General features: G+C 44.9%; 2 protein-coding genes across 2 annotated transcripts in view; one reads left to right on the top strand and one right to left on the bottom strand.

Annotated features, from left to right (window-relative positions):
• LOC143924247 (uncharacterized) overlaps positions 1–2,880 on the bottom strand; it is a 63,874-nt gene extending 60,994 nt beyond the window's left edge. Inside the window, exon 1 of the mRNA XM_077448454.1 lies at positions 2,792–2,880. Coding sequence (XP_077304580.1) covers positions 2,792–2,835 — 44 coding nt within the window. The 5' untranslated portion in view covers positions 2,836–2,880. The remainder of the gene's footprint in view (positions 1–2,791) is intronic.
• A 251-nt stretch (positions 2,881–3,131) lies between these two features.
• Positions 3,132–16,421, top strand: part of NME9 (NME/NM23 family member 9) — an 82,173-nt gene continuing 68,883 nt past the window's right edge. The window contains exons 1-3 of the mRNA XM_077448453.1: positions 3,132–3,320; positions 8,761–8,818; positions 10,949–11,052. Coding sequence (XP_077304579.1) covers positions 3,288–3,320; positions 8,761–8,818; positions 10,949–11,052 — 195 coding nt within the window. The 5' untranslated portion in view covers positions 3,132–3,287. The remainder of the gene's footprint in view (positions 3,321–8,760; positions 8,819–10,948; positions 11,053–16,421) is intronic.

Below are 16,421 nucleotides of genomic sequence, written 5' to 3'. Positions count from 1 at the left end.
TCAGAAGGGCAGTCATCCAGGTAACCGACGATTGCAATCCCTCACTGCCTCAGCAATGCCAAAATTGGGGCTAGCACCTTGGTGAAGACCCTCGGTGCCAAAGGCAGGCCAAAAGAGAGAGCCACAAATGATTAGTGCTTGTCTCCGACCGCAAATCGCAGAAACCTGATGCTCGATGCATATGGGGACAGGCAAGTATGCGTCCTTGATGTCTAGGGATGCCAGAAAATGCCCCTGATGGAGTGCAGCGACCACTGAGTGAACCAATTCCATCCTGAACCTTTGTACTTTCACAAAGCTGTTGAGGGCCTTGAGGTCCAAGACCGGATGGAACCCTTCCTTCTTTGGGACTACAAACAGATTGGAGTAGAACCCCTGAAATTTTTCTGGTGTTGGTACAGGTACTATCACCCCGTGCAGAAGCAGGCCCTGTATGGCCCCAAACAGGGCCTCCCGATGAGCCAGAAGAAGATGAAAGTTGGAGGGAAAAAAAATCTGTTTGGTGAACAAGAAAAACTATTTTGTACCCTGAGGAAACCAGTTTGCAGACCCACTGGTCAGAGAGCAGGAAGGTCCACCGAGCTGCAAACTCCTGAAGGCGACCCCCCACCCGAGAGTCAGGCGGGGGCAAACCTTCATGCAGCAACAGATTTGCTCGCAGGCTTGCGAAACCAGGGACTCTTGTCCCCCAGCAGTCAACTTGTCGGACTGGGAACGGTTACCTGCCGAACCGGGCGGATGAAAAATCTGCTTCCGAGCGGAAAAACAAGGGGGCCGTATCTAAGGCCGCATCACAGACATACTTAAGGCCCTACACCAACTGGTCTGCCGTCACCACGCAGACCGGGGAAGCCTGTTGCTTCTCCAACTCATGGTGCAACAACTTAGCCCATTCAGTCAGCGTCTGCGAGACTAGGGCCGTGGCTTACACTGGCCACAATGCTGACCCCACCACCGTAAACATGGACCAGGGAACTGCCTCAGTACTTCGGTCGGTAGGGTCCTTGAAAGCAGGAGTCGCATCCACTGGAATTGTGGTTATTTGACCTGGATACCGGGGGGGGGGGGGGGGGGGGGGTCAACAATCGGAGATGTCCATTTTCTTCAAGAAACTCTCCTCAAAGGGGTAATGCACCGCCACGCATTTTGGGACTGAAAGGGCAGGCTACGGTTTTCCCCATTCCTTGTAAATAAACTTATTAAAATAAGCTAGGCAAGGAAAAACCTTAAGCGTACGGGCTGGACACATTCAACAGACAGACTCCCTCATCCGAGCAGTACAGGGTGGCTGCCTGTCACAGCACACTGACACAGACAGCAGTAGCCCGGTCATATGTGTGCCCTGGAGCATATAGCTCACCAGTCACGTCTGGAATAGATGGGGCATATCGTGGCCAACCCAGCGCATAGCTAGGGCCTGCTCACGCTCGATGGCAAGGCTGGGGAGACTACAAGGATCTATATTATCCATGTAGAAAAAAGAAAAAAATTCCTAGGACCAATGGTCCCACCGGGAGCCAGGTCCTTCTCTTACACAAGGCAGGAAAAAACTGGAGCTGCTGGATGCAGTGTGAGGGGTTACAGCCAGTAGGACCTCCCCCTGGGTGGTGCTGTGCAAGTGTTGCTGTTTTTAACACTTTCTGCCTAGTCCTCTCCTAAAGGGGCGATATAACCCCAAGGTCAAGAAGAGCTGCTGTGTCCATCAATGAACGAGAGAGAAATTTGATTTCTACTATTTTCTTTTCATTTGATGTTTTAGGCTGGGTTCACACCGCTGCGGCAGCGAGAACCGGATGTGATTCGCACCGCACTGCAGTGCAAATCACATCCGATCTCTGTGCGATGCGAGTTCAGCCATATATATAGTATGGCTGAATTCGCATCACACCCGCCGCAAACTCGCACGGGACCCTTTTTTGGTCCGCAGCAGAATCGGATCGCATGGGTGTTCACACCATGCGATCCGAGTTTGCAGATCGCACTGCGATATGCGAACTGATCTGGGGGTGTCATTAACATTTCACTGACACTCCCAGCAGTACGCATAGGGCAGTGTGAACTGCCGGCGGGAGGCATGCGATGCGAGAAAACGCCGCGGATTCGCGGCGTTCTCGCATCGCTCCGGTGTGAACCCAGCCTTATAGCAGAAAGAATTTTTTTGTCTATCCTTTTTTTGCTTATATTGCAAAAAAATTAATGCAGTGGTGATCAAAAACCACCAAAAGAAAACTATTTGTGGGGAAAAAAAATACAAGTGTCATTTGTGTACAGCAGTGCATGACCGCGCCATTGTCAAATAAAGTAATGCAGTGCCATATAGCAAAGAGGGACCAGAGGCCAAATGAGTGAGTGACTTGTATAGCGCTACCTATGCAAACTGAATCACCTCAGGGCGCTTTCTTGCCATTGCCAAATGGTTAAAACGTGTGTGACTCTCATTGGGAACGTAAACAAACTGTGTATAAGGTTCCCCTCCCCCATGTCTAAATGTGCCCCTGCTGGTGACACCTGTAAGACTTTGCTTCTCCCAGAGACAACAGAGCCCAGAACTAAATGGGACAAATCACAAAAAGAACACAGACGGGGTGACAACACTTCACACAACTTTAGTCTGGGGACACACAGCAACCATCAGACGAGAATAATGGCTACTGCCTAACACTACACGAAGAGAACTGGGGCACAAGCTACTTCCTCTCTCGTTGCTCTGCGGGGACACCAAACTGTCCTGTCCCCTCAACTCTTCCGCCTCCCGCTCCCCTCACACTGACCATAACCGGCAGATACATACAACTCTTCGAATACTTCGTCCATATCCATTTCCCGCCAATCCATCCCTCTCACAGCCGCCTCAGACACTCCTCCCCTCACAGAGCGCAAAATACCAGTCACGAGGACAAGAAGAGCAAAGCAACTCAGTGATAGGCCGACGGCACATACTCCTCCCCCTAGTTCTCAGCTATTGGATAGGGACTCACCCTTGCAGGAGAAATGTCAAGCCTTCAAAAGCCACTCGGCGATAAGCTGCAGGGACAAGCTCCTCCCCCAGGTTGTCCGCTATTGGATAGAACACACCGCTGTGGGAGAAAGGCAAAGTCATTCAGCAATAATCCACCGGCGCAGGCTCCCCCCCAGGTTTTCAGCTATTGGATAGAACGCAGGTCTGTAGGAGGAGTTCCCAGCCTGTAATGTTCGGCTTCTTGTAGTTATGGAAACCAACAAGCGGCGTTTGTGCTGCTAGGAGACCCGGGGCACACATATCTGTACTGACCCGGAGAGCAGCAACGATGGGCAGCAAGAAGAAAGATGTCACCCTGCAGGTATGATGTCATCTGACACTAATGCCCCACACACTCGATGAGAATATCGGACGAATGATCGTCTGTTTTTTATTGCATGCTAATCTCAGATCGAATCTGATGAGTTTACTAAAGTCACGAAAATTCCCGCACAACAGAATTTTTTTTTGGAAGTGATGTCATGTGTTGTAATGCATTTGTATTGCATTTTCGAATGATAGCTGTACTGATCAAACGAAAATCGTACGATCTGGCATCGTACGAAAAAAAATTCCGTGCATGTCCGATATAATAATATTGGATGAACTGTCCTGATCGGCTCTCGAAAGCTCTGTACGAACGATCCGATTATCGTACGATCGATTCGAAAGTGGTATCGATTTTCTGATCGTGTGTACAGGGCATAACATGACTTTGTATACCCCAACATTATAACATTGCTAATGCCCTGTACATACAATCAGACAATCGTACGGAAAATACCGCTTTCAAAGCGTTCGTGCGATAATCGGATTGTTAGTACAGAGCTTTTCAGAGCCGGTCATGACAGTTCATCCTATATTATTCTATCAGACGTGCACAAATTTTTTGTTCATACGATGCCAGATTGTACAATTTTCGTTTAAACAGTACAGCTATCGTTCAAAAATGCAATACAAATACATTACAACACATCACTTGCAAAAAAATTTTCTGTAGTGCAGGAATTTTTGTGACTTTAGTAAACTCATCAGATTCGATCTGATGAGTTTACAAAAAAAGAAGCAAAAAAAAACGGAGGATCATTCGTTCCATTAATGTCATTGCGTGTACGGGGCTTAAGACCCTTCCTGTTATCCCTGTCTGGGCGTGCTGCTGACTATGGCAAGCAATACACAGATCGATCGATGTCCAGTGTCATATTCAGAAAAGTCTGCAGCACTGGAGGAGTATCATAAGAATGGAATGGGTCTGGGGCCCCAGGAGGAACAGACAGGGATACTCGAATACTAGAAAAAAGTTCTGCACTTCATTGCTTCTCATAGTCCATTTCACATCTGCAGGTTTAGATGGTAACAACTATAACAGCGGCTTAGGCAGCCGCCATAAGGTGCCAAGATGGGGGGAGGGGGGCGGATGAATCTGAATCCCCAGTCACTCGCTGGGGATTCAGATTGTTAACATGCTGCAGATATGTGCTTTTACCAGACCAGAAGGGTCTGGTATGGATCTTGGAGGGGGGGCACGCTGTTTTTTTTCACTTTGGCGTGGGGTTCTCCTTCAAGATTCTCAGCGCACAAGTCGCACTGCAAGTCGGATCATCATGATCCGACTTCTGGTGCAACTTCTATTCAAATCAATGGGCTCTCATAGGGAACCATTGATTTTGACCTGTAAAAAAGAAATGCTTGATGCGGCTTAACGCTGTTAGCAGCGTTTAGTAGCTTTTAAGATGTTTTTACAGTTTGTTTTTACTGCTCCTAGAAGCACAGGCTGTCGTTTTTTTTTCTAATACCCCTAAACGCTTATGCCTCCAAATGCCTCTGACAGTTTGTGTGCATGGACACATAGGCAAACATGCAGTTAAAAAAAAAAAGTCAGATGCCCCCTACCAGCAACTGTAAAAAAAAAACTGTATGCATGAGCCCTTAGAGCGGAGTTCCACCCAAAAATGGAACTTCCACTTTAAGGGAAGGTGACCCCCTGACATGCCACATTTGGCATGTCATTTTGTGGGAGGGGGGGTGTGGGATCTTTTTAGATCTCAAGATCTCTTTTTAGCAATCCCACAAAGAAGTCGATAATGACGAAACATGTCGGGGCATGGCTGTACGGCGGTCACGTGTAATGTTTGACGTTGCACATTGAATGAGGAAGTGGATGGAGAGCTGCTTTGAACCCGAGGAGCTGGTGAGATTGAACCTACTTGCTGACATTGGGTCCGCTGTGGCCATTACAAATCGTTTGGAGAGTTGCTGTGTTTACACTGTTTGGCTTTTAAAGATTTTATTTGATGTGAGTTTAATGGATGAAGTTTTCACAGAGGGTTTTAATTAAACTGGTTGATGTTATTACACTATTGGAAGCATTTCTTTATTCAAATGTGGAGCGAATTTTATTGATATTCACAGCTGGAGCTTGAAAATCCATTTAACCCTTTGATGTGTGGTTGAAAGCACTGTTGCCAAGCATGAGCGTGTAAGGCACTGGGAGCTGGTGAGTGCATCTTTTCAGGGAGAGGAGTCACTTATCACATATGGTGTGGTGGAAGAATTAAGAAGATTATATCCAATTCTTATTTTTTGAAGAAAACACAGATGGACTTGTCACTGTAGTGGACTTTTTAAATCACTTTTTCCACTATATAGTTTTTTTCACTTCTGTCACAGGGTGGTTCATAATTATGTAACAGGATTAATGCACAAGATTTGTTGTGTTAAGCGCTACTATATATCTTTTTCACGAGGTTTAAAGGAATAGATTTTCTTCAGATTTTGGCACTAATATTTAAAGTAGCAGCTAGAGTGTGGGTTCATTTTATCCATTGGCGCAGTGGTGGTACTTCAAGTGTAGGCATAGGGAACTTGCTGGCCATTAGTTTTTATATCCAGCTATCCTATAAACAGTATATTTAGGAAAGGATCCAAGCCTTTTTTAAAGCAATCTACAGAGCTGGATAGAAACGTCATTTCAGAAGTCTCCCATCACATCAGAGTCCCCGCTTTCACATCAGAGGTCCCCTATCACATCAGAATTACACCATAATTTCAGTCGCCCCTTCGTGGCAGAGGCACCCCCTATATGGAAGAGACCCCCCCATCACATCAGAGTAACCCCTAAAAGTAACCCCTGAAAAACAGACATCAATGCATCTCTATGGAAAAAGGGATGTAAACAGATGATCATCCATTTACATCTGTTTACATTCACAACCGTCAACATCTGTTTTTTGTAACAGATTGAAGCCATATTTTTGTTATGTTAAAAAAACAGAAGGGACAGAAATCGGATGTAAACGGAAAAATGTTCCATTTAGATTATTGTGCGATTGCTTTAGAAGCAGTATTTTTCATACGATTTTCTGATTGTGTGTACGGGCCTTTAGGCCTCATTCACACAGGTGCACTGATCAGTACACCTATGCAGAGGGCTGTGTTTGGACACAGATGGTTTGTGCATAGAGAAGAGCTGGCAGCCTTAGGCCTGGGGGGGCAAGTCCAGTCAAGTGGCCTACTGAACCACCGAATCAGCTCACCATCCATGCCCATCTGTTTTTTTAATGGGTATATACATATGTTGTGAAGCAAGACAAATATTATACAATGTTTTAACATAATTTAATGTTAATAGCAACAAAGGAGGTTGGTTCCTTTGGTCAACAAAGGAACACAAATATTGCATCAATGCAGCCTCACCAGTTCCCATCAGTGCAACCTCATCAGTGCCCATTAATGTAACCTCATCAGTGCCCATCAATGTAGCCTCATCAGTGCCCATCAGCTCAGCCTCACCAGTACCCATCAGCTCAGCCTCATCAGTGCCCATCAATGGAGCCTGATCAGTGCCCATCAATGAAGCCTGATCAGTGCCCATCAATGCAGCTTCATCATTCTCCATCAATGCAGCCTGATCAGTGCCCATCAATGCAGCCTCATCAGTGCCCATCAGTGCAGCCTCATCAGTGGCCATCAGTTCAACCTCACCAGTGCCCATCAGCTCAGCCTCCTCAGTGCCCATCGGTGCAGCCTCCTCAGTGCCCATCAATGCAGCGTCACCAATGTCCATCAGTGCAGCCTCATCATTGCCCATCAATGCAGCCTGATCAGTGCTCATCAATGCAGCCTCACCAGTGCCCATTAGCTCAGCCTTATCAGTGCCCATCAATGCAGCCTCATCAGTGGCCATCAGTTCAACCTCACCAGTGCCCATCAGCTCAGCCTCCTCAGTGCCCATCTATGCAGCCCCCTCAATGCCCATCAATGCAGCATCACCAGTGTCCATCAGTGCAGCCTCATCATTGCCCATCAATGCATCCTGATCAGTGCTCATCAATGCAGCCTCACCAGTGCCCATTAGCTCAGCCTTATCAGTGCCCATTAGTGCAGCCTGATCAGTACCCATCCAATGCAGCCTCACCAGTGCCCATCCAATGCAGCCTTACCAGTACCCATCAGCTCAGCCTCACCAGTGCCCATCAGCTCAGCCTCATCAGTGCCCATCAGCTCAGCCTTATCAGTGCAGCCTGATCAGTGCCCATCAGTGCAGCATCACCAGTGCCCATCAATGCAGCATCACTAGTGCCCACCAGTGCAGCCTCATCGGTTCTCATCAATGCAGCCTGATCAGTGCCCCTCACAAGTGCTAATTTTGGCAGCAAATTTCAATTATTTTAGGTTTAATCGTCGTTTGAGTCATATTTAGTCTACTAAATCTCCAGTACACTTTAGTCAACTAAAATGTCCTACGTGCACTACAGACCAGTTGTAATTTTGACGTCTAATTTCTATTTTGTTTTAGTCATACTCTTTTGACTAAAATGCCATTTTAGTTTTAGTCGTATTTTAGTCTTTTTACTAAAATGCCATTCTAGCTTTAATCATATTTTAGCCATCTCAATTGTTTTAGTTTTAGTCGTATTTTAGTAGACTAAAATAGTATTCATTTAGTCTACAAAAATGTTTTAGTCTACCAAATTAACACTACTTATCAGGGCCCATCAATGCAGCCTTGCCAGTAGCCATCCAATGCAGCCTGATCAGTGCCCATTAATGCAGCCTCACCAGTGCCCATCCAATGCAGAGAGAGGAGAGCCAATGGATTACACAGAGCGGGAATATCCCGCTTACCCAGCGCGGCCGCTGTCATGCAAAATCCTGCCTTCTGGACCAGTTCCTATTAGTGTGCTGTCTACCATAAGAGCCAGTCCAGGAGGGGGGACTTTGTATGACAGCGGTCGCCAGGTAAGTTGGAGATCCCTGCTCTGCGTAATCTGGAACTTGCCCCCCTCAAAGACAGCCCAATGGGCCCAGCCAGACCCATGGTAGGGCCGGCCCTGAGCGCTCCCCTCTGCCTACAATTAGTTGGCGGCCGCAATGGCGGTGCCTCCGGTCCCGACTTCCTTCCTCCACAAAAATAAAAAATTGTCAGCAGGCAGTTTTGAATATAAGTTAGGGCACCCTAGGGGACAATTGTCACCTTGCCCCCCTGCCCAGCCTGCCCCTGTCTGAGCAGCTACGCACATGCTTGAAGTCAGGAAAGAGCTGCAAAGAGCCTAGAGAATATCCTAAATGCTTGCATGCAGCAAATGATAAAAAAGCACGGCAATTGTTTGTTACACAGCACTTGAACTAAATACCATTTATTTACTGTTTAAATCTATTTTGAATGCAAACATTGAAATATGAAAATAAACGTTGCCATTATATAACCCTTCCAGTCCTAATTGTTTTAATAACTTTAAATCTTTTCTTTTCATTATCAGGTTATCATAAGTAATCAGGAGCAGTGGGAGGAGACTCTCTCTTCCAAAGGACTCCTAGGTAAACCACCATGTATATCATTTAAAGTGAACTTTAGTCAGAAAATGAAGATGCAGTTATAGATATATAAAACATTAAAAATAAGTGCCTATACTATTAAAAATCCAGTAATGCACTGTCTCGATCCTGCCCTGCACATGCTCAGTTACACTCTATTCTCTGCACTGTGCCTAAAATCAGAGCCACGAGAGGCCGATCAGCTGGCTGACAGCTTTAAGATTTACTGTTGCTGAAGGGATAAGAAAGCAACAGGAATGACAGACTGCGTGATAGAATCAATTGAGTGCTGTCCATGATACTTTTTTTTGTATGCACTAATATACAATTTTTCAAAACAATTTACAAAACATCGGAATTTCTGACGGAAAAAGTCTGACAGAGCCCACACATGATCGGATTTTCCGACAATATAATCCGATCGGACCTTTTCCGTCGCAATTTCCGACCGTGTGTACAGGGCATTAGAAATACAAAAATAAAAAAAAATGTCCCTCAGTGTAGATCTTTGGTCAATCACGATGCCAGCCGCTATCGCTGACCTGAAAAAATAAAATAAAATTAGTTCTGCACCCAACGAAGGCTCCCACTGTCTGACAGATGTTAAATAACTAAAGCCCCATACACACTATCAGATTGTCTGCTGATTTTTTCCTTCAGATTTACCAAAACCATGTAGTAGAAGGGCCTGCCTGATTGCATACAAATTGAAAGTCCTAAGGCTTGACCTCATATTATATGGTTTTGGTAAATCTGAAGGAAAAAAGCAGCAGAAAATCTATATGGGGCTTTAGGGGCAGGTCGGCGGTAGCGGCGGCATCATGATTAATGATCAATCTACACCAGAGGACCTTTTTTTATTTTTTATAAAGGACTTGTCAAAAACTGTTTCCTGTGTTTTTTTTTACACTACACTTTTTTTGGGATAAATAAGTAGCGTACCATGTATCCCATACTCATTCACAGAGGGAGGGGGCGGGATCTGGGGCCACCTCTTTCAGAGGGGTCTTCCAGATTCCGATAAATCACCCCCCCCCCAAACACCTACAACCACTGGGCCAGGGTTATGGGGAAGGTGGCCTGTTATGGTTCAGGCACCCACTCGCCCCCCCCCCCCCCTTTCCTGGCCTGCTGGGCTGCATGCTTAGATAAGGGCCTGGTATGGATTTTGGGAGTGACCCCACAACATTTTTTTTTTTTTACATTTTGGCATGGGATTCTCCTTAAAATCCGTACCAGACCCCCTGCTGGGCCTGATAAGGATGCGGGGGGGGGGGGGCACACAGTTTTTTAAAAAGTTTTTTAATGCTGGACTTTTTTTGTTTACATTCAGCTGTAAGCGGGGAAAACATGAATAGGCAAAGGTAATCCAGAGAAGAGTCAAACGTAGTCAGTCAGGAATGGAGTCAAGCAGACTTTGGAAACACGGGCGGCACAGTGGTGTAGTGGTTATCACTCTTGCCTAGCAGTAAGAAGGGTCGCTGGTTTGAATCCCAACCAGGACACTACCTGCCTGTTTGCAGTGTTCTCCCTGTGCCTGCGTGGGTTTCCTCCAGGTACTCCGGTTTCCTCCCACACTCCAAAGACATGCAGGTAGGTTAATTGGCTTCTGTCCAAAAATTGGCCCTAGTATATGAATGGGATTGTGGGCTCCTTGAGGGTAGGGACCAATGTGAGTGTGCAATGTACAGGCATAGGGACAGCTGTAGACACTCACTCAGGTTGAACTGGATGGACTGGTGTCTTTATTCAACCTTACTAACTATGGAACTTTGAAACACAGATCACAGGGAATACGTTTAAAAACCATTCAGTGATGATATCATTGAAACCTTATGTTAAATAGGTCATCAAGGTGCCAGCAATACTCATATGCATGTGCCCATCTTTGCACGCTTAAAAAAAATCATATGCTAAGGAATATGTGTATGTTTGTGCACACACGCTTGGAATAAGCAAGGCCGGCATGAGGTTCTTGCCAGAACCTGTTTCCTTTATCAAGGACAGAATATTACAATAAAAAGGCCAGAATTGTATCTTGTTTAGCGTTTGGATGGTTTCTCATGTCTTTCATTTTGGATTGTGACCTGACAAATGATATGCTGATACTCCATTGATCTGTTTTTTTCTTAGTGGTGGACCTGTACCAGGCCTGGTGTGGTCCTTGCAAAACAGCTGTGAGCTTATTCCGAAAAATTAAGAATGAACTGGGTGATGATCTCTTGCAGTTTGCTGTGGTAAGAATGCGTGTAAATTTACTGAACAGAATGTAAAAACATCTGAAAATACATTATTTTACGGCTTCAATACCGGACACTTTTACCCCCTTGCTGCCCAGGCCAATTTTCAGGGTTCAGCACCTTCACACTTTGAATGACAATTGTGCGGTAATGCAACACTGTACCACTGTACCCAAATTACATTTTTATCATTTTTTTTTCACACAAATAGAGCTTTATTTCGGTGGTATTTAATCACCCCTGATTTTTTTGCTTAGTAAACGAAAAAAGACAGAACATTTTGAAAAAAAAAGCGTTTTTCTTTGTTTCTTTTATAACATTTTGCAAATAAATAATCTTTCTTCATAAGTTTTGGCCAAATGTATTCTGCTACATTTCTTTGGTAAAAATAACACAAATTTGTGTATATTATTTAGTCTGTAGGAAGGTTATAGAGTTCACAAACTATGGTATATACTGTATATCTGAAAATCGATCAATCCTTATGTACTGACAGCCATTTTTTGAGGCCCGAAAATGTCAAGACACTACAAATATCTCTCAAATGACAGTCCAAGGTATTTAGTAAGAGGCATTACGAGTTTTTAGAAGTTGAAATTTTTTGGTCACCATTTTTTTCTTTTTTTTACTAGGGATGAGATCGGTGTTCGATTCGAACGCATGTTCGACTTGAACATCGGCCGTTCGTCTGTTCAGGGAATTCAGAACTTTGTGGACCGTTCGCACCAAATTCGTGTGGCGCGAATGGCCCACAATGCACTACGCCATCGCAGTGCATTGCTGGCTCATGATTGGCCAAGAATGCACTGTGACCCCGCATGCTTGGCCAATCACAGCGCCGGCAGCGAAGAGAGTAATAATTGGCCACAGGCAGGATGCCTGTGGGCAATTATAGCTCAGGGGGTTTAGTACACGCCCCACACTATATAAGGCCACCAGCATGGCGGCCTTGTGTAGTGTGTTGGCATGCAGGGAAAGAGCAAGATAGGCAGGGACAGCGTGTCTTTTCTCAGCCATCTGCAGGAGTTAGTGGGTGTTGCAGTGCATTGCTGTCTCATGATTGGCCAGCATGGCGGCCTTGTGTACTGTGTTCCGGTGTGCAGGGAGAGAAGGATAGGCAGGGACAGTGTGTTCTTTTCTCAGGCATCTGCAGGAGTTAAAGTGGGTGTTGTGTGCCTCCAGCTCAGTATACACCTGTATCTACCCTTTATTGCTGTTGTTCTCTAATGCAGCCATCTGCAGGAGTTAGTGGGTGTTGTGTGCCCCCAGCGCAGTATACACCTGTAGCTACCCTTTATTGCTGTTCTTCTCTAATACAGCCATCTGCAGGAGTTAGTGGGTGTTGTGTGCCTCCAGCGCAGTATACATCTGTATCTACCCTTTATTGCTGGTGTTCTCTAATACAGGCATCTGCAGGAATTAAACTGGGTGTTGAATGAATGAATGAATGAAATACTTATATAGCGCACAATGCGAACTGAATCGCCTCTAGACGCTGTGGCGAGCTTTGATCATCTGCTAAAAGAGGAAGGTCTTGAGTTTTTTCCTAAAAGCCAGGTGATTTTCTTCCAGGCGGATGTTGATTGGTAGAGCATTCCATAGCCGAGGCCCTTGGACAGCGAATCTCCGATCACCCTTGGATTTATACCGGGCTTTGGGCACGAGGAGGAGGTTTTTGTTGGCTGATCGAAGACTGCGGTTTGGTGTGTAATGATTTATTTTCTCCATTAGGTATTGCGGAGCTTCTCTATGCACGCATTTGTGGGTGAGGCAAAGGGTCTTGAACGTGATCTGATTTTTTACGGTTAGCCAATGTAAGCTCCTCAGTGAAGGAGAAATGGATTCCCAGGGTTTTTTTCCTGTTATCAGCCTTGCCGCCGTGTTTTGGATCAGTTGTAATCGCGCAAGTTGATATTGTGGTAATCCTATGTAAAGTGAGTTTGCATAGTCCAGTCGTGAATTAATGATTGTTCCAACTACCACTGCTTTGTCATTCTTTGGGATAAAAGGGATGAGTCTGCGAAGCATGCGCAGCAGATGGTGAGATCGACTGACTACAGATCCTATTTGCGCATCCATTGACATTTGTGCGTCTAAAATAACCCCGAGACTCTTCGCTTTGGTCTTTGGGGAGATAGTCTGCCCAAAGACGGTTGGTGGAGACCAGGAGGTTTTGGTTGCGGGCTTATGATTTTGGTGTAAGATAAGAAGCTTTGTCTTTGATTGGTTCAGCTGGAGGGAGTTGGTGGTCATCCAGTCCTCTATTGATTTGAGGCAGTTTTCAAGTTGTTGTTGGTGATCTTTTTTTCCATTGATCCGGAAATAAAGTTGCGTGTCGTCAGCGTAAGATTGGAAGCAGAGATCTGAGCATCTGATGATTTGAAGGAGTGGGCGAATGTAAATGTTGAAGAGAACGGGTGACAACGGAGAGCCTTGAGGGACTCCGCAGGTGACTGCCCGAGTTTCGGAGAGGAATTTTCCTAGTTTCACTGTCTGTGACCGATTTCCTAGGAAGGACGCGAACCAATGAAGATCTATGTCTTGGACTCCGGCTACTTCTGTGAGGCGGACGAGTAGAGTATTGTGATCTACTGTATCAAACGCTGCACTTAGGTCTAGCAGTACGAGGAGACACGGCTCTCCGTCATCTGCTGCTTCGAGGGCGTCATCCCAAATCTTGAGGTGAGCTGTTTCTGTTCCATGACCCGGGCGGAAGCCTGATTGCAGCGGGTCCAGGAGTTTGTGAGTATCCAGGTGAAGTTGTATCTGATGTACTACAGCTTTCTCCATGATCTTAGAAATGGTGTTGAGGCTTGTAATCGGCCTACGGTTGTTTGGATCCTGAGGGTCCAGGTTTGGTTTCTTGAGTAGAGGTTTGACGATGCCTTGTTTGAGGATGCTGGGAACAATCCCTTCGTGGAATGATCGGTTTATGAGGTGGGTTATGGTTGGAGCCACGATGTCGGAGCATTCTTTCAGTAGTTTTGTGGGGATGATGTCAATAGGTGAGATACTGTCACGCAGTTTATTAATGATGTTTTTTGCGGTGTCTACGGTAATTGGGGATAGTGAAAATTTTGGCGGTTGCGGTATGTTGGTGCGGACATCCTCTTTATGTATTTGCTGGCTGAGGTTGGATGTTTTCTTCTGACAAATTGTTTCCCTGATGGTTTTGACTTTATCGATGAAAAAATCCGACAGTTTGTCACAGTAATCCTGGGATTCGCTTTCTGGGGGTTCTAGGCACACCGGATTCATTGATTGATTAACCAGTTTAAACAGTTCCCGTGGTTGGTTTGCGGCCGTTGAGATTGTATATGAGAAGTGGTCCTTTTTGGCTTTGAAGATTGCTTTCCGATAATTCTCTGTCAGACCTTTGTAGTTAAATAGGTTTTCCTCGGTGGGATTTCTTCTCCATGTTCTTTCCGCTCTTCTGCGTTCTTGCTTTAGTACGGAGAGGGAGCTATTAAACCATCCAGCATTTTTCTTCCTGATGAGAGCCCTGCGTTTTGGTGCTACCGAGTCTGCTGATTGCAGTAATGCCTTGTTCAGGGAGTTGAGTGTTTCCTCCGTAGAGTGGTTTAAGGTTATTGTAGATATTTTTTTGGACAGAGTGGTTTTGAAGGCTTCGGAGTACAGTTTTTTATGCGATCTGGTCCAGTGCGTTGTTACAGGTTTCCGTTTTGCGTTGGTGATGTTGGTAGTGATTTTGAATTTGATGGCGTGGTGATCCGTCCATGGCAGAGTTATGTTGTCGAGTATGTTGACGTCGATGTTCTGTTTGAAAATGAGGTCCAGGGTGTGTCCTGACCCATGCGTGGGAGTCTTTATCACAGCGCAGTATACACCTGAAGATACCCTTTATTGCTAGTGTTGTCTGTTGCATAGCTTGCATATTAGCCTTTAAAATTAGCACTTTTGATTTCGAACATTCGAGTCCCATAGACTTTAATAGGGTTCTAAAGTTCGTACGAATTTTCAGTCCGTTCAAATGTTCTGGTGCGAACCGAACCGGGGGGGTGTTCGGCTCATCCCTATTTTTTAAATACTGTCACCAGTGAAGTACAGTGTCATCATATAACGTGTGGTGGGGATCAGGGACACTGACTGTTGACAGTATATAAAAACAAAAAATGTAATCATTTTTATTACATTTTTTTTTTCTTTCTTTTACAATTTTTGTTCTTTTACATACATTGACCAGGGCTACCATAGTAACAATTTACTATTCTGGGTAGACGATCAGGATTTTCTTTTTTTTTACCAGACCATGATACTGTTAATTTTACAATTATAAGCAACATTTTTTTCTGAATGAAAACTATTCGATCAACGTTTACATTTGTGATTAGCTGTAATTGGCCAAAGCTAATCACATGGCACAGATGGGCTGTGATTGGCCCTGTCTGTACCATGTGATCACTGTGACCAATGACAGAGCTCACCACAATAGTACACAATGAAAGGCACGAATAAAAGTAATGTGATCTGCTGTGATAATGTGATCACAGTGATCACATGGCACCAGCAGCAGGATGGTACAGTAATCCATAGCTCCCAACTATCCTTGATTTTGAGGGACTGTCGCTGATTCAGAACAAAGTGCCTCTGTCCCTCTTTTCTTCTTTGTGGTCTGATCTATATAGTTGTATATAAAATGCACTTTTTAACTTTCACAAAGTGTTTCCCAGTGCTAGACCTTTCATTTTCTAAATTGTTGAATTTAAACATTAATAAAAGTAAAGGTATAAAGTAAAGGTATAAAGGTATAAAGGAATACTGTAGTAGTGGTAAAAAAGCACATGTGGGTTTAACTAATATTTTTTTTTGTATAATTCTCCTTTAAGGGGGCATGGCAGGGGGTGTGTCCTATGCCTATATACGTTTGCTAATAGGTGTCCCTCGTTCTCATTTCAAAAAGTTGGGAGGTATGGTGATCTGTCATCAGCTGCATCCGATGGACACAGCAGGTGACAGATCGTGACGAAGCTCAGCCCGTGAGGCGTGATCCTGTGGGGACATCATATGAGGTCCTCCCAGGATAATACGGCTCAGTATAACTACGGGCCAAACTTTATTTTAGTTTTGGACAGAGTAGAGCTGGATTAGAACATCTGTCAGGTTTTTACTGCTTTATGTGCCCATGTTAGGGAGATTCACTCTATTTGTCCTGTTTATTGTTATCATTAAAAGTGAAAGTAAAATAAAATCCCCAATTTTGGGTTGTCCCCAGAAGAGTAATAGAGGGGAAATTTCCCAATGGGGACACTAGTTCTGGTGATCTTGTTTACAACCAGGGATTCCACTCACTTTCCTCAGCTCATTTCCTATTTTGACTATGGGACAGGAAGTTAAGGGAAATCACA

Source organism: Lithobates pipiens, unplaced genomic scaffold (assembly GCF_037356315.1).
Source record: "Lithobates pipiens isolate NorthernLeopardFrog02 unplaced genomic scaffold, aLitPip1_a1.2 Scaffold_22, whole genome shotgun sequence".
Taxonomy (NCBI): domain Eukaryota; kingdom Metazoa; phylum Chordata; class Amphibia; order Anura; family Ranidae; genus Lithobates; species Lithobates pipiens.
This window is presented reverse-complemented; position numbering and strand designations above follow the sequence as displayed.